Raw genomic sequence first — 18046 nt, forward strand, 5'->3', positions numbered from 1 at the left:
TGACTTCCCTCCGACCATTTATTTTGTTGCTGTTTAATCAGGCTCTTTCCCAAACATGTCGTGATCTCCAGCATTGCTTCTCGTCCAGAAAGTTGAAACCATGCCCCGCTTCTCGTCATCTTCACAATACCCTCTGCTCTCTTATTTAAAATATTTCATAGTAAAGATCGAAACAGGACCTTGGCTGAGTTTTGCAACACGGAAGTGTATTCCAGGCCTACGTTTATAGAAAGTGGTGGGTGGGAAAGAATGATGAGTCCAGGGATGCTGGGGGAATATCACACGGGTGGGCGAGCAAGATGCGGGGGGCTGTCTGAGGCCTGGGGGCTTCAGAACCATCACCGACTGCTGACTTACTGATGGAGAGAGCCTTAGAACAATCTAGAAATACACACCATCTCCACATGGGAAGTGTTCACTTCCCCTTAAGGCAGACTGAAAAAAAAAAAATGAAAAAATGAAAGAAAGCCCCAAAACACACATTAACCAAGCACAAAAACACACAGCAAACTCTAAGTCTCCAGATAAACATTCACAAATAGGCACTTGGTGTCTTCAGCTCTGGGGTTGGAGAAACCTGGGGCTTGGGTCCCCAAAGGCAGGAGCCGCTGTTCCCAAAGCGGGAACAGCAGCTTCTGAAGGCACTGGGGTCCCATCTGCCGGGGGGAACCGGCCCAGCTGGACGGGCAGGAGGCTTGTTTAAAGAAGACCCATCCCCCTCATTTCACTGCACCCTGTGCCTCCCCTGAATATAGTGAAGCGGTATTTCTAAAGAGCGCATCACCAAAGGGCAAATGCGGGCCATTTAAATATGGGTGGCTGCCCCCTGGAGGCAAGGGCAAGGGCCAGACCCCATTTGCTACTGGGCCCTGTACCCTCAGAGCCCACCACTGTGCCTGGCACCTCAGGCACACAATACAGGTTTGTTGAATGAGTGAATAATCCAAGAAGAGGATCTCATTCTTCAGGAATCCAAATTTACCACCTTTTCATTGGCTATAAATCAGTTCCTTTTTAACCCTCGAAGTGCAATTATAATTCACTTATTCTCTGAAGTCAGCTGCCCTTAAAGGAAATTTTAAAGCTGAAACTCTTTTCAGTGGGAGCCAGAAAATGAATCTGATTCTGTCCAAATGAGAGGATTTTCAGCAAATGTGCTAAGAAACTTCAGTGGGGCTCATCGGTCCATCTCTAAGGCCAGTAGCTGGCCCAGAACTGGCTGTTGGGGCTGGAGGTTAAGGCAGGGTCTTTATGTCTCGCGCCTGACATCTGGAGAGAGGTGGGTCTTTAATTGTGTCCTGCGGCAGGGAGGTCTGAGCGTGGCTGGTGGGGAAGAAGTCCTTGCATAGCTGCCTGGAGAGACGGCACCAGGGCAGGAAGTGGAGGCCGTGAGAGGAGAGGGGTCGGGGCGGCCAGAGAATCGAGAGCCCGGCCGAAAAGATGGGTAACACAGCTCACCCTGGGGCATCTTTGCACATGGGACTCTCGGGCCACAAGGATGCTGGTGTGTGTGTGTGGGGGGGACTCCCGAACATCTGGGAGAGCCTGGGTCCATGAGAAAGATGAGGCAGAAGGAGCATCTCAGAAATGGAGAAGGGTGTGCTGATAAAATCTGCTGCCAGCGAAGGGTCTAAGCTCGATGACTGGGCCCTCAGGGAGTGGGGAGCTGCCAGTGGTGTCTACACTGCAGGGGGCAAGCCAAGGGGCTCTGCGGCAGGCTGGAGAGGAATGGATAAATGGGGTGGCCCTGGACAAAGGGCAGTGAATTTCAAAGGATGATGGCAGTTCTAGGTACACCTGGATTCCAGAATCCTTTTCCATGCCGGCTGCCTTGGCCCTCGGGGCATGGCTACTGGGCAAACTGGTCATCCCAGAGCCTCCTTCCCGTCTCCTCTCATTCCGTTTTGGACAACAGACTAAAGACTTTGGGGGAAGGTTCTGGGTCCTGGGGTTTTGTTTTGCTTCTCACATCAGGGCTACACAGACTCTGGCCAAATGTTCAGCTATTTTCAGGAAGGGCAGCATGGAGGCTCACAGGGGGAGGTGACATTGTGGATGCTGAGGCCCTTCTGAGGGAGGGCAAGGCACGGACACCCCACATCCCTCCCCAGTGCTTGAAGGCCCTCAGTGGTGGCCCGCAGTCCTGTTCAGGTGGCGGGGAGCTCTGGGGGTACAAAGAGTCTGGAGAAGTCAGGGAGGGAGGGGGGCACCCGGGCCCTTGTGGTGTCAGCCCCGACAGCTGGGTTTCCTCCTCTTTGTTATATAAGTGCCTGACTCGGCTTTGGTTGCTGAGTACTCACTTCAAACATGGTGACTTTGAGTAAATACATTGCCAGCTACGCAACTAGGTAAGGAGCCAGGCCGCCTCCCCTCACTGAGGCCCTTTCTTCTAGAGATCTTAGTTGATTCTGATAACTGACAATTGTGGCCACCTTACCCCCACTCTTCCCTTGCTTTAAATTTCCACTCTTCCATTTAAAATTCACCAAGACAGAGAAAGCCCTCGAAAAACCTGACCCCCCCCCAACTCCCATACAAGCAGAGGCCCAGTTTCCTGGGTTCTCTCTCTCCCCACGACCTCGCCGTGTGGCCCAGGTGTGCCAAGCAACTTCCGGGTCCTGTAAGTAAAAGTAAAATTGAAAGTAGAAACGTTTCCCCAAGTTCCCTGATGGCTATCGCTGAAGGGCATCCTGCCATCACACTAAGAACCACGGAGGCTGGTCCGGCCCCAGCACGGCAGCCGTCGGGCTGCGACCCGCGCACGGCAGCCCCGGGCAGGTCAGGGATCCATGTGCCACCACTTGAAGGCGAAGGGCTTCCGGCGCACGTTGGTGCCGCAGTGCACCTCGCCCAGAAACTTGTGGTAGGCGGAGATGTCGTCCACGAAGGTGCAGCAGAGGCCCAGGGGCTCCAGCAGGGAGCGGGCGTGTGTCTCCAGGCAGCACACGTCCTCCACCTGGGGCCCGAACGGCTTGGGGATGCCCAGGTCCTTGTCGAGCACAATCATGTTCACCTGGGGTGGGCAGGCGGGCGCAGTCACCTTTGCTGAGCGCCCGCTCTGCCCACCCTGTTCCGAACCCTCCAACAACCCTGCGATCTAGCGACTGCGATTATCCCCACTTTACAGATGAGGAAACTGAGGCTCAGAGGGGGCTAACCACTCCACACGCGGCAGAGCTAAGTGGAAAACCTAGCAACCCGCCCCGTATGTATGTGCGTGGACACACACGTGCACGCAGCTGTGTACGTATGCATCGGTGTGTGTACTGCACGCACGCACGTACGTGTGTTTTCATGTGGGTATATACTCATCTATGTTTCTTGTGTGTGAGTGTTTTAACCTCTTTCTAGCTCATAGAAGGCTCTCCTCTATGATAACAAGAATCTTTGTCTTTAACGGCCTTTTGAATTTACAAAGCACTTTCCACTGTGTTAAGCTGAAGGCTCCCCTAGGATCCCAGGGGGCAACCAGGATGAGCAGTTCTCCCGGCAGGGTGAGTGCCGGGGTGGGAGGCCGCACAGCAGCTGGGCCCAGGGCCTGGGCCTCCCGCTCGGCCAGCTTCAGCTGAGGGGTCCCTCTGGGTCTGGCCCGCCCCCCTGATGGTCTGGGTGAGGCCCAGAGCCCAGAACACCTCACCATGTTTGGGAAGAAGGCCCTGGCCTGGCGGCTCTTGTCCATCTTGAACAGGGCGGGCAGGTCGATGATGTCCTGCTCCGCCAGCCCCAGCTCCTTCTTGAGGATGTCGCGGTTCCAGTCCAGGCAGCGCTGGGTGATGGGGAAGGGAGGGCGGGAGAGTGAGGGGCACCCCGACACCTCTGTCCACCTCACCCCTGCCTGAGGCATCAGGCCTGGGGCCCCAGCACTCCAGGGAGCCTGCAGGGCTCCTCCAGTGCGGGGCCACCTCTTCCGTGCCCTCCCACCCGCACTGGGAGCAACAGAGAGTGAGAGAGAAAGTTACAGAATCCACACCAGAAGCTCACAGAAGTGATGCTCAGAACTCACTCACTGACCACCAACTACGAGTCAGACCGCAAGTGTTCACCATGCGGCACCCCATCAAGTCCTCAGCCGCCCCGGTGGGAGGAATAACAGTGACGATGTTTTGATTAATAATAATAAGAGCTAATACATACGAGTACCCTAAGTGTGTGGTTCTAAGTGCTGGACGCACGTTCCTTGTTTCAACCTCAACCTCATGAGGTGGACACTGTCGGTATCCCCTCATTAGAGACCAGGGGGCTCGGTGGCAAAGCATCTGCCTAAGAAGGCAGGAGACACAGGAGACTTGCGTTCAGTCTCCAGGTCAGGAAGATCCCCTGGAGAAGGAAATGGCAAGCCACTCCAGCACTCTTGCCTGGGAAATCGCATGGACGGAGAAGCCGTTGGACCAGTCCATGGGGTCACAAAGAGCTGAATGTGACTGAGCAGACACATCTTGAGTATTAGAGATTAGGGAAGCTAAGACAGAGTCCTTAGTGAGTGGCCCAAACTCCCAGTGCAGAAAGCGAGGGGTTATGGTCTGACATCAGATCTACCTGATGCCAAAGAGTGAAACAGAGAGGAGTCGTGATAAAGTCAACTTTCAACCAGCCGTGAGACGATCGGGGAACTTTGGGAAACTTGGGGTTGCTTCTCCAGCATCCACTCCACTCCTCCCCTTGAAATGCAGCAGCCAGTTGCTGGGTTGACCTGTCACCTCCTGGCCACATCTGGTGCCCCTGCCTCTTTGATCCAGGGGTCAGTTCAAGGGTGGGCAATAAACCATTGCCAACATCCGCTGGATCATGGAAAAAGCAAGAGAGTTCCAGAAAAACATCTATTTCTGCTTTATTGACTATGCCAAAGCCTTTGACTGTGTGGATCACAAGAAACTGTGGAAAATTCTCAAAGAGATGAGAATACCAGACCACCTGACCTGCCTCTTGAGAAATCTGTATGCAGGTCAGGAAGCAACAGTTAGAACTGGACATGGAACAACAGACTGGTTCCAAAGAGGAAAAGGAGTATGTCAAGGCTGTATATTGTCACCCTGCTTATTTAACTTCTATGCAGAGTACATCATGAGAAACGCTGGGTTGGAAGAAACACAAGCTGGAATCAAGATTGCCGGGAGAAATATCAATAACCTCAGATACGCAGATGACACCACCCTTATGGCAGAAAGTGAAGAGGAGCTAAAAAGCCTCTTGATGAAAGTGAAAGAGGAGAGCAAAAAAGTTGGCCTAAAGCTCAACATTCAGAAAACGAAGATCATGGCATCCGGTCCCATCACTTCATGGCAAATAGATGGGGAAACAGTGGAAACAGTGTCAGACTTTATTTTTTTGGGCTCCAGAATCACTGCAGATGGTGACTACAGCCATGAAATTAAAAGATGCTTACTCCTTGGAAGAAAAGTTATGACCAACCTAGATAGTATATTCAAAAGCAGAGATATTACCTTGCCAACTAAGGTCCGTCTAGTCAAGGCTATGGTTTTTCTTGTGGTCATGTATGGACGTGAGAGTTGGACTGTAAAGAAGGCTGAGTGCCGAAGAATTGATGCTTTTGAACTGTGGTGTTGGAGAAGACTCTTGAGAGTCCCTTGGACTGCAAGGAGATCCAACCAGGCCATTCTGAAGGAGATCAGCCCTGTGATTTCTTTGGAAGGAATGATGCTGAAGCTAAAACTCCAGTACTTTGGCCACCTCATGCGAAGAGTTGACTCATTGGAAAAGACTCTGATGCTGGGAGGGATTGGGGGCAGGAGGAGAAGGGGACGACCGAGGATGAGATGGCTGGATGGCATCACGGACTCGATGGACGTGAGTCTGAGTGAACTCCAGGAGATGGTGATGGACAGGGAGGCCTGGCGTGCTGCGATTCATGGGGTCACAAAGAGTCGGACACGACTGAGCGACTGAACTGAACTGAACTGAAAGGAGTCAGCATATGAAATTCCTCTGGCTGCAAGAATTGGCTCAGTTTGGCACAATCAGAGTGAAATGCAAGGCTTTTAACTGTTGGTGGCATATGAGACCTCTCCCTCTGTGGATGGTATGGGGGTGGGGGGTGGATGGAAGACCTTGAACTGTTGCATCTAAGCTCCTGCCATGAGCGTACCTGCAGAGCCCAAGAAGTGCAGAGATGGAGCCAGAGCCCGGACTGACCTATGCCTGAAATCCACGCCTCTGCTGAACTTTCCACTTTACAAGCCAATCATGCCTTTTGTTTAAATATGTCTGAGGTTTTTTTTTTAACTTGGTGCTTTAAATATGCCCATGCAAACAAAGAGAGATCTACTTCAACTAAGTAGGACCCTGTTGACTGGTTTCTACTTCTGGATATAATTTTCAGATTTAGGGATTCAGAAAGTAGGATTCATCCATAGATAGAACACATCAGGAATCTGTGACCGCTAAAAAATAAAACTTCAGGGCGTATCTTCATATAAGAGTTTTCCTGGAAGTAGGTCTGTAGTTTTCATGTTTTGGGGTCTGTGGGTCTCCCCCAAATGTTGCAGGCTCCAGCCTTACGGGAACTTCGGCTCTTGAGCACCGCTTGATACGTCTTTCTTCCCAGATCTGCCTGCTTCCAGCCTCTGCTGGCCTGCACCTCCCCCCACTGTCACACTGTTCAGCTTCCAGTACAGGAGTAAGTCAGGAAGGCGGGGCGCCATCCCCGAGGGCGGCCCCAAGGGTGTGACAGGCGCAGCCTCTCCCCCACCCCCCACGAGGCCTGCTCACCTGGAAGTACTGGTTCTCCTGCACGAGGCTCTCATTGGACAGAATCTTGTTGATGGTGATGCGCTTGCTGCTCATCCCGCCCAGGCCTGTGGGGGTCAGAGGACAGGGGATGGTCTATGTCCAGCCCGGTGCTCCTCTTTGCCAAGACTCTCAGCTTCTGGGCTGCCTCTCAGGACGAGGCCGCTGGAGCAGGGACAGGCAGGAGCGTGGGAGGGCAGCCCGCGCGGACGCTCCTTTCTCCAGGGCTGGTCATGTCACCGGGGCCAGGGAAGCGGGGGTCACTGCCTCGCTCTCTCTCTGCCCGGAGGGTGGTGTGGCACAGGAGGCCTGGTTCCAAGGCCAAGCAGCGGGCCAGGGGGAGGGTGGCAGACGCAGGGGGCCAGGCGGCGACACCCTCCTGCTTCAGGCCTGCCTCACGCCCAGCCCCCCCCCGTGCCACGCTGGGCCTGCATCTACCTCCTGTGCCCTCGTGGTGGCCCGTGTGGCTTCTGATTGGTGACCCCCAGCGCTGAGGGAGCACCCGCCATGGAGCAGGGAGTCTCCTGGAAATTCACTGCGTTAGCTCAGTAGTCTCCCCCCATTTCTATCAGGCAGCTTCCAGCATCAAAGATGAAGCGGAGGCACAGAGAAGCTCCCTGACTCATCTGAGGCCTTGAGCCGGTGGCTGAGCCCGTAAGTAGACCAGGAAGTCAGATTCCAGAGCCTAGCTGTCGCCTCTTCTTCCGTGTCTGATGCTGGTCCATTGTGCTTCCTACTTTTGCAGCTTGTTAGTGGCAAACAGATGGGGGCTGTTGCTGAGCTGTCTCCAACCCCTTGGACGTATTTGTACAAAGACAATAGCTCCTGTACCCTATGAGTAGCTTTGAGGGGTTAACATAGAAAGACACTTTCAGAAAGTTGAGACTCATGCCTGCCAACCTAAAAAATTGCCATTGGGGGGAATTAAAAAAGGATAGCGGTCTTAAGTTTATCTTGTCGTTCCCAGACACTAGTCACTATCAGGAACACTGCCTTTGGACATGGAGGGTGGTCATGTATGTAAGTAAGTATCAGCCAGTCTGAGGGATTCAGACTCTCGGGATTAGGTGGATTAGAGATGCCAACCTGAAAAGTGACAAAACCTGAAAAGTGACAACACCTTAAGTGTTACGAAAAACACTTAAGAAATTGTCACGGTGTCTCTAACGTGGGTCACTGAATCCACCTGATCAGCTTCCTTTGTTTCCATGATTGATTTAAGAGCAAAGCTCCTCCCAGTCTGCCTGTCTGAATTAAGGGTCTGAATTAAGCAGACGGTTTCTCGCTCCGGGACTAGCGGTGAAGCCATCTTGCATCGCGTCATCAGCTCCCTTCTTCCTGCCGCTAAACTGCAGGATGTGCGCTCTTCTCTAGCTTCGTTTGCAAAACGCAAGGTCCCCGAGTGCAGATCGCACTTCAGTTTTGAACCACTTAACTCTCCTCGGGGCTGGAGACGTTTGAAGTGTCGAATGCCAGGTCCCAGAGCCACGGGCCACTGTCGATGATCATAAGGGGCGGTGGGCGGGTTGAGGTGCAGGTGACCACCGCGAGGCCCACAGAGGCTGGGGCCCCCTCCCACCAGGGTGACCCCACGGCCTTGGAGTGAGCTGGATGACCGGAAGTGGAGCCGGGTGTCCGGGACAAAGCGCTCACCGGCCCCGTCCTCCCACAGGGGCCCCTGGGGGCTCGGCTCGCTGCCAGGGCCCCGTGAGCACTCACCTTTGAACATGATGGCCTCCCCGTGGCCCTCCTTCTGCTTCTCTCGGAAGAGCTTGTAGCAGGCTGAGGTGCTGGCCATGAGCATCCGGAATTTCTGCGAAAGACCATCCAGCCGGCCGGTCGGCAGAGGGCAGGTGGCCGAGCCACGTGGGGGCTCCTGCCCTGAGGACCCGGGGCCCTGCCTGCATACTGTCTTAGCCACCCACGCTGAGTGGCAAAGGCTGCCTGGCAGGATTTCTCTATTTCAGAGGAATATTTTTCACCCTTCCTGCCACAGAAATTTTCCTGCCTCAGCAATGCTGTCGAGTTGAAGCTCAGAGTAAAAGGTGACCTTGGACAGAGAGGGAGAGCTTCTCCAAGGGGCCAAGAGGCCCGGCCATTTGCTCCAGATTTCCAGGGTTATTAAGTTGCAGACATTTCTTTGCACTTCAGAAAACGAAAGAATCTCTCTAGGGCCCCAGGCCCACACGCCATTGTGCTCTAGGGCATTAGAGCCAGTACAGCCGCCATCAGCCCTGTAGGGTTACTGGACACTTGACCTGTGGCTGGTCTTGGTGGAGACGTGTGAAGAACAAACCATACACCAGATTCTGAACGCTTAGTATGAAAAAAGAATGTAAAACCTCTCATTATTAATTTTTATAATGATTACATGTTGAAATGCTAAAATTTCAGATTTATTGGGTTAAATATTTACCGGCCACAGCAACCACGTACAAACCAGCTTCAGCCTAGTTCCTTCTTCCTCTACACAGTCCACTTCCACTAGATAACCCCCGCTGCTGACAAGAGCTGGTAGTACAGGGGTTCCACACTAGCCTCTTCCCTCCAGCCTCTGGGGCAGCTCACCTTGGTGCCTGGGATGGGGACGAAGGTCATGAATTCATCCACGTGGCCCACGGTCAGCCAGTCAGAGTAGAGCTCCACGGGTGCTTGTACCTGCTGGGCCTGCAGGAAGTCCCGCACCACCTTGGTCATCCTCCGACCACCAGACCTGGGTGGGGTTGGGAGGAGGCAGTTCTTCAGAAGGTTGCCCATGGTGCCTGTCTTGCCAGAGGGCTTGCAAGAGGAGTTCAGCCCCTGGAACCCTGCCAGGACCCAGCGTGGCATCAGCAGAAAAGTCATGAGAAGGAGCCTGAGTTGCAGAGACACTGGCCCAGGCAGAAAGGCACTTGAGTTCAGGGGGAAGAAGGAAGTGTCAGCTTCAGCCACGGTCTGTGTGAAGGGCACGGAGCCTGGCCTTTAGGCCCTGAGGGTGTCAGTGGGCATAGGGAGGCCAGCTTCTGTGCCCAGAGGTCCTTCTTGGACTGCTGGAGGGGGCTAAGGCTCAGGCAGAGTTCCAAAATCTGCCCCTGCCTATGTCCCTCTTTGCTAGTAACTTCTCAGTTTCAATCTTCAATCAAGTGACGCCTCTTCCAGGAAGCCCTTCTTGACTTCTACACTCCCTGAGGTCTTCAATCTCCCCACTACCCTTACACTATAACCTGAGATCTTCACAGTGGCTGGAAAATCCGTTTCTGACCTGGCCCCTGTCCACCTCTCCTACTTCACCTTCCTCTTCCTTGCTCTGGCTGTGCCAGCAGGTGCTGAGACTGTTACCACTTGAAGGTTCTGCCCCGGCTGCTCCTTTTATGTGGAATGCTCTTTCCCTTTGATCTTTCCGTGGCTGCTTCCTTCTCATCATTCAAGCCTCAGTTTCAGAGTCATCTCCTTAAAACCACAAAAGCCTGAGTGCCCCGGGCCCACCCCTCTTTACCAGGCACCTACTCCATCTTCCTCACTGCACCTATCAGCACCCAGAAGTGCCTCGTCAGCTGCCTGCTTCCAGGTGTATTTTCTGTATTGCCAATAGCCCCCCTCATCTTCTCTCAGAACTGTTCCTCCTCTCACTCCTGCACCCCTCCCCCACCTTATTTATAATCTCATTATATACCCTCCCCTTTGGGGAAGAGGGTCATTTACTTAGTTTCACTTCCCTGGTGGCTCAGATGGTAAAGTGTCTGCCTACCAGGCGGGAGACCTGGGTTCGATTCCTGGGTCAGGAAGATCTCCTGGGAAAGGCAATGGCACCCCACTCCAGTCCTCTTGCCTGGAATATCCCATGGACAGAGGAGCCTGGTGGGCTGCAGTCCATGGGGTCGCAAAGAGTCAGACACGACTGAGCGACTTCACTTCACTTCACTTCATGCTAGATCCTAATTCATACTAAGATGTAAAGGTTAACTTGATTTTCTTTCCAAGAATGTCTGTATCTTGTCAGTCATGGGCAGGTTAATTCTCCTGGCCAATCACTCCATGTCTGAGCAACCCAGTCTGCTCCAACAGAAACAACAGCTACCCCCACAAACCGGCCCCCACCCCCTTCTCCAGCCCCTCCCTGGCTTCTCTTACAGAGGAAAGCTGCTCCCGATGAGGATCCGGCCCAGGGGGTATGTCTTGCCATTCACGGTCACTGGCGGACTGACCTCCAGGTTCCCAAAGGAATCAAGGCTGGTGACAGGCTCAAAGAGCGGCTCCCGGGTCACATAGCCAAAATCTGGGCCCTGGGCAGGGGCACACACCTGTGGTTACTCCCCCGCGGCCAAGAGCCCTTAGTCCCAGCCCAGCCACCCTCTGAGGACCACTTTTCACCACCTTTGGTCTGGCCCTGTGAGCACTTTGCTTCTGAGGGTTGCCCATTTCCTTCTTACTCCCGCTGAAGAGCAGGAACTCGGCACAGGGAGGCTGTTTGTGAGCACGTTGGTAAGAGTGTGAGTGTGAGCGTGTGTGTGTGCGCACATCTGAGTCTGCATCTGTCTCTATTTCTTAAACACAGAGACATACTGGTGATTTCATGGTTGGTCCTTGTTTTGTGCCATCGACATCTCGGTTCCTCTGTTAATGTGAGCAAGAAACGGACCTTTGCTGATGTTAGCTATTGATGGATGGGGGCTGTTTGTTACTACAGTCTTATCAAGTGAAAGCTGACCAATACATGCAAGAACGTCAGATAAGTAACATATATACAATTTCAACCCAGCCCCAATCAACCATACTTGTTCACTGAGCCCAGACGCAGCCTCAGACTCCTTCTTAGCACAGAGCTCTAACAGACTGGAGTCACACGATACAACCCCCGTAATGAGTGTGGTAAAGCCCCTGTGACTCCCTGAATTTTAAGTTTCCTTTCATGATTTTTGTTTTTTGTAAAAAGGTAGGGATTTTGCTTGAGAGCTTGCACTGGGGCTGGAACAAAGCTTGTCTGACAAACATCCTTGCTAATAAAAACCATAGACTGAGAAGACGTGGCTTATCCTGGCCCAGCTCAGAGGCTCAAGGGAGAGCTGTGCCCAGAGGGACGAATGGTTGCAGCTTAGCGCTTTCTCTCCTGGGAGCCCCAGATGGCAAGGTGTGATCTGCCAGAGGCTGCGGCAGCTGGGGTTTTATAGCCTCACACCAGCGGGCAGGCACGCAGCACAGAGCCGGGCTTGGCCCGGGCCTCCAGGAAGAATGCAGCCCAGGGCACTGGTACCAGGCCAGCCTGGAACAATGCAGGCAGCTGGTGACCCGGGAAGAAAGTGAGAACAGGATCTGAGAGGCCTCGGTTCTCAGGCCTGTGGCAACTGCTGACTGGTTTGACTGCCCCTCGTGTTGGAGGAAGTGGACAGTCCATACTGAGGACAGTGTCCAGGGCTGGGGAATGAGAACCAGAACAACAGCTAATAATAGTCCTTGTGTCGGGAGCAGCATGGGTGTCTTAGATCACGCCTTCAATCTTCGCAACAAGTCTGGAGATGGATACCATTTTGATCCCCATTTCACAGATGCGCATACTGAGGCTTGAGGAGGTTAAGTTGCTTGCCCAAGGTCACGCTGCTGCTAAGGGGTGAAACTGGGACTCGAGGCCAGCTCCGTCTGGCATTCCAGAGCTCTGTGCTCACAGCAATGGCTCTGCCATCTCCTCGTGACGAGGGACGCGGTCAGTGAACGCGCTCAAGCAGCAGGTGCAGACTTGGTAAAGGGCCGCCTCTGAGCAGCTCTGATGTCTCGTGGGAGGCTGTCCTGCATGTTACTTTGGGAAAGACCCCCAACCTACATTTTATGCTCCATCCAAGCTCTCCCTGCCTGTTCAGGGCAGAAGGTCAGTACAAAGAAGACTGATTTTGGTTCTGTCCTCATTCAATTGGTTGTTGAGGGCATAAAAAGAGAGTGGTAATGACCTCTAGGATAAAGGGTTAGATTGCTTTTTTAAAAAACTCATGAACTGAAAAATCACAGCCTTAATGAGCTTTGAAGTTGGAACCATGCTTTTCAACAACTGCTTATAAGTTTTCTCCTTGAAATGTATTTTGCTGCAAGTTGGGGGTGGGGGCAGGGGCAGGGGCAGGCCTCTGCCTCGCATGGTATCAGTTATGAGAGCAGGAAGGGATGCTGGAGGCTAGTATTCCAATGACCCATTCTGCAGATGAGAAAATGGAAGCAACAGACTAATTTGCCAAGGGGCTTCCCGGGTGTCTCAGACGGTAAAGAGTCCGCCTGCAACGCAGGAGACCCAGGTTCGATCCCTGGGTCAGGAAGATCCCCTGGAGAAGGAACGGCAACCCGCTCTGGCATTCTTGCCTGAGACTCCCGGGGACAGAGGGGTGCCCGAGGCCTCCCCACTGCTCTGCCCTGCAGCCCCAGGGCTGCGCCCCGACCCCATCCTGCAAGACGGCCATCATCCTCTCACCAGGAGCTGCTTCACCGGGAAGTCCTTCAGGTTTCCGTCTCTGGGGGAGTCCAGCACCACGGGGAAGCCTTTGTGTGGGGCCTCGATGTAGCCAAACTCGATTTCATCCTGCGGGGACAGCGGGAAGAGCCCTCCAGTGCGCCCAGGGGGCCTCCAGGGGCCTCCAGCCGCCTCCCCAGTCCCCGCGCACACAATTGCAGTGGCTTCCCATACAGCCTTCCTCAGAGTCTCTGCGCGTCCCCAGTGTGCCTGCACTCACACTGACCCCGCTTTAAACACCGGCAACATCCTGCGTACACCTCCCTGCAAGGAGCACCTGGACTTGAGAGCCGTGCTGTGTTCACAGACTGGCTCCTTTCTGGCTGCTGTGGAGCGCTCCACAGAGAGGCCGCCGGTCACGCGGTCACCCCTCCCCACGGACGGACGTCTCGGCTGCTCCAGTCTTCCGCTCCTCTGAGAAGCTGCAGCGAGTTGCCTGGCGCATTTATGCCCCTGTGCGCACGCACACGTGATCTGACAGAATTCACACGCTCAGAGCAGCTGCTGCTGGCGTGCTGGCACTCAGCCGCCTCTGCTGGCCTGAGTCCTGAGCCGCGCTCTCCCAGCCTGGGGGCCTCACCTGGACCCAGCGGTCTCCCCGGTTCATGTACTGGAAGCAGACCTTCAGCTCGCAGTTGGTTTTTTCCACCAGGTTCTTCACCTCTTTCAGGAACAGGTAGTTGTCCTTCATGCTGAGAAGCGTGGGCAAGAGGGAGAGACCAGGAGGGAGCGTGAGGAGGCACAGGCCCGCCATGGCGGAGGCGCGGCAGCGGGCCCCGGGCCGGGCCGTGCTGGGCAGCTGAAGCCCCTCTGTGCTCACCTGCAGAGAGGCTGCTGGAGTCAAGGGCCGTGCAAACTCAGCCCTTCCTGCAGTGTCTGCCACAGTCATGAACAAACAAAGCGAGCAGGGGAATTCTCACCCTGCCTCCCCCAAGCCTGCCACCTCTGACTCCCAGATTTCCCAAGGAACAGCTAACCTAACCCGGAGGCAGGGGCTGGGCTGAGGACACGGGGGCACGCGGCCAGCATGGCCTGCAGGCACTTCTTCTGCCTGCTTCTTGTCCCACGGGGGCTCTCTAGCACATAACACGCTCAGCGAAAAGCTTCTGGGTGAATAAGATGAACTGAATATCCATCACGAGGAAGGTTCCCAAGTATGTGGTAAGAGCCCAAGATACGGGAAAGAAAATGTAGCTGTCTATCATTTTTAGAGCACAAAAAACTCTGCACCAGGACCTTCATGAATGCTTTGCCTGCTTCATCCCGCTTAACCCTCGCAGAGACTCTGTGATGTCACCATCTCAGAGAAACAGAGGCACAGAGAAGTCAAGTTAGTTGCTCCAGGTCACACAGCCGAGAAGTAACAAGCATGAACCCAGGTCTCTCAGCGCCTGAAGCCTCAGCTCTAGCCCCTCTGCCTGTCTGCACTGGGCCTACCGCTCACCAGCACACATACACCGACACGGGAGGCAGGATGTTGGGGGTCATGATCCACGGAGCGACGCGGAACGTCACGGTGTCCGTGAAGATGGGCGTCAGAGGGATCCCCTGGGCGTGGGAGAGAAGAGGTCAGCAAGTCTTGTCAGGGTGCTTTTCACTCCCGTCTAACAAAGTAGGTGAGACCAATAACTGCTGTCCAGTCGCTCAGTCGTGTCCGACTCTGTGACCCCATGAATCGCAGCACGCCAGGCCTCCCTGTCCATCACCAGCTCCCGGAGTTCACGCACACTCATGTCTATCGAGTCAGTGATGCCATCCACCATCTCATCCTCTGCTTCCCCTTCTCCTCCTGCCCCCAATCTTTCCCAACGGGAGTACATTACTGAGCACTTACTGTATGCCAGGGCCTATTTTGACAGGTGAGATTTCACTTCTGCCATACTCAAGGGTACATACTATTTTAATCCTTGTTTTGCAGATGGGAGAACCGAGTCATAGACCTCTGATTCACAGACTGTACACACTGTCCAAGGTCAAGTGATCAGTAAGTGGGTGAGCCTGTATTCAAACCCGGACAGTCTGGCTGTTGAGCCCAGTCTCAACCGCTATCTGAAATCGTTGCATCAGAGTTCTTTTCCTGAAATCGGCTCACATGATGACTGAGTCAGACCCAGGCTTCCTCGGTTTTTGCTCTGGGTACCTTGCTCTTTTCTACATGTGAACATTTTAACGTTACCAGGAGAAATTTTGCTCTGTCCAGATTTTTCTTTAAGGAAAGGTTCGGGAAGCTTGCCTGGAACCTGAGGGAAGATGAGATGGCTTTGGAAAGTTACAGGAAGCCGTGTCCTGCCCTTGGTGGGGAGCATGGAGGTGGCCTTTCCCGCACGGGTCTGCCTTCTGCTGGTGTCCGTTGGAGGGGCTGCTCTGAGACCCTGATGGCCAGGCTGCTGTAGGCACTGCGAGTGCAGGAGCAGCCCCTCCCCGCCCTGTCTCGTTATCTCCGTTTTTCTGCCTTTCCCTCCTCCCAGGGACTCGAGAGCACTTTGTGAATGAGTTCCTACAAGCATGGATGCTCACAATCACGCCAGGAAGCAGAAGCATTTGTCATTTCTGTTTTCCAGGTGGGGAAACCAAGGCACACGGGGTCAGTTCACTTGCCCAGTGTCTTGTGGGCTCAGACCCGGGCAGTCTGACTCGAGCTCCTTCTCATAACCCTGAGGCCCAGGTTCACCTGCAGCAGAGCCCACGCATCTCGCCTTGAAGTGGTCTAGAGGCGAAGCAGAGGAGCAAGCCTGTGTCTGAGGGGGCAGCCGAGCCCTCCCTCTATCTGAGTGAAAGGGGCCTGAGAGCCAGGGCTCCGGGACTGCTGTTTTGGTGAGAGGTCCTTACGAGTGGGACACAGCCTTGGCTGGGGGCACCGCTCCCCTAGGGGGCGGGTACTCGCCTCCTTGCTCAGTTTCTGCAAACCAGGAGCGCACGTGTGCGAGACATCCGGCTGCAGCGGGGGGACATGGGTCGGGACTGGGATTCAGGGTTTGGCAGCTCCCATGGCGAGGGTGCGGGGCCCGTTAGGGAGGGAAGAGCAGGGCACATGCGTGGCTTAGTTTGCTCCTCATGCCAACCAGTGGGTCCCTGTGCCCAGAACTACACCCACCCTGGACAGGGATGGGGGCTTCCCGGGTGGCTCAGCGGTAAAGAACCCGCCTGCCAACGCAGGAGACACAAGCTGGATCCCTGGGTCAGGAAGATCCCCTGGAGAAAGAAATGGTAACCCACTCCAGGTATTCTCGTCTGGGGGATCACACAGACAGAGGAGCCTGGCTCCTCAACTAACGTCTGATCTCGCTGCATGGAGTTTTCTTCCTGAAGGCAGCTCACGTGATAATCGAGCCAGACTCAGCCTTCCTGTTTCTGCTCTGGGCACCTTGCTACAGTCCACGGGGTCGCAAAGAGCCAGACACAACTGAGTGACTGAGCACACTCACAGACACACACACACACTCTCCAGGGAGCAGGCAGACCTGGGGACAGGCGTGAGGTCAGAGGAACACCAAAGAGCATCCTGGGGAGGAGGTACAGTGAGGAGGACCCCCAGGGTGGGGCTCCGAGGCCCTGGCAGATGCGTGGAGGTGGTGGGAGCATTAAGATCTCCAAACCTGGACTTCCTCCAAGGGGAGCCCCTCCGGTCCCCGGAGCCCCTCCCGGCGGAGGCCCTCACCTCGGCCATGTACTCCAGCAGGCTGACGTGGATGGAGACCAGGCCCGAGAAGCCCTCGTCGGGAAAACGCAGGCCTTCCACGAAGAACAGCAGCTCCGCGGAGCCGCCTGTGTACTTGACCACGTGGTAGAGCTTCCGCCGGCCCAGGATGTGGACGTAGCGCTGGCCAAAAAAGGGGTCTGGAGGAAGAAGGACCCCGGTCAGGTCCCGCTCCTCCAGCCGACCGTGGGGCGGGCTCACCGATGGGGGCGCGACAGCAGAGCCCCTTGTCCTCTGGACACAGGGACAGCACAAGCGGCAAACGCTGCCGGAAGGGCCGCGGCCTGGTCACCGTCCCAGCCCTGCTGGGCCCTAGCCCTGTGGCCCTGGGCCAGACACCCTCCCTGGCTTCCCGCTTCCTCGGCTATAAAGTGAGTGAGCTCTCCCCAGGAAGGAGACAGACGGGAGAAGCTGAGGACAGCCAGTGATGGCGAAGAAGGGAATTACTGTTCCCATTTTACAGAGAAGGAAACTGAGTCCCAGAAGGGAAAATGGCTTGTCTGGCGTCATATAGCCAGTACGTAGCTGAGCTGGGACTCAAATCCCTAATTCTGAACCCCAACCTCTCCTCCCCTTTATATAAAGAAAACACCCACTTAGGCCCTCAATTCCCCTCTGTACAGTGGAAGCCGTATCAGCATGTGGGTCTCTCACTGTGCATTTTTCTTTCCTGGTTGCACATGTTTGCGGCTGGGAGGAAAGGTCGGTTTCCCCCGCATTCCTAGCCCACTGAGATCTCCTGGCTCCTCGCAGCACTGTTCCCTCTGCTTAGAAGGCTTGTCTCCCTCCGTCAGGCTTCTGAACTGCGCCCAGATCCCCAGAGACCAAGCCGGGGGTCTGTCTGCAGCGTCTGCACCTCCGTCCTCCCTTGTCCCAGCCATTAATCGGGCATGATCTTAGTGTTCAGCTGTTGGCCCCCAGAGCCTGTCACTTGCACGATGGCTGAGACAGGCCCGGCCGGGCCCAGCGCAGGTTGTGTTTGATAAAATCTGCCGAACGCACCATGCTCCCATGTCACTCTGTATGGGAGCACTTTCAGGCCATTTCAGAGCACATATCCTGAGTTACTGCCCTCTGACCACATGGGCAAGGACCTCTGGGGGAGACAGAGAGGGTCAAGAAGTGGCCCCTCGCAAGGC

The 18046-nt window shown here is 54.8% G+C and overlaps 1 protein-coding gene across 1 annotated transcript in view; it reads right to left on the bottom strand.

Annotated features, from left to right (window-relative positions):
* Positions 1-18046, bottom strand: part of PADI2 (peptidyl arginine deiminase 2) — a 55463-nt gene continuing 37417 nt past the window's right edge. Inside the window, exons 7-16 of the mRNA XM_040229399.1 lie at positions 16869-17047; positions 14655-14758; positions 13791-13902; positions 13172-13279; positions 10855-11006; positions 9313-9457; positions 8464-8557; positions 6727-6812; positions 3638-3766; positions 1-3013 (exon numbers count right to left, since the gene is read on the bottom strand). Coding sequence (XP_040085333.1) covers positions 2780-3013; positions 3638-3766; positions 6727-6812; positions 8464-8557; positions 9313-9457; positions 10855-11006; positions 13172-13279; positions 13791-13902; positions 14655-14758; positions 16869-17047 — 1343 coding nt within the window. The 3' untranslated portion in view covers positions 1-2779. The remainder of the gene's footprint in view (positions 3014-3637; positions 3767-6726; positions 6813-8463; positions 8558-9312; positions 9458-10854; positions 11007-13171; positions 13280-13790; positions 13903-14654; positions 14759-16868; positions 17048-18046) is intronic.

The sequence above is a fragment of the Oryx dammah genome, unplaced genomic scaffold (assembly GCF_014754425.2).
Source record: "Oryx dammah isolate SB20612 unplaced genomic scaffold, SCBI_Odam_1.1 HiC_scaffold_27, whole genome shotgun sequence".
NCBI lineage: Eukaryota > Metazoa > Chordata > Mammalia > Artiodactyla > Bovidae > Oryx > Oryx dammah.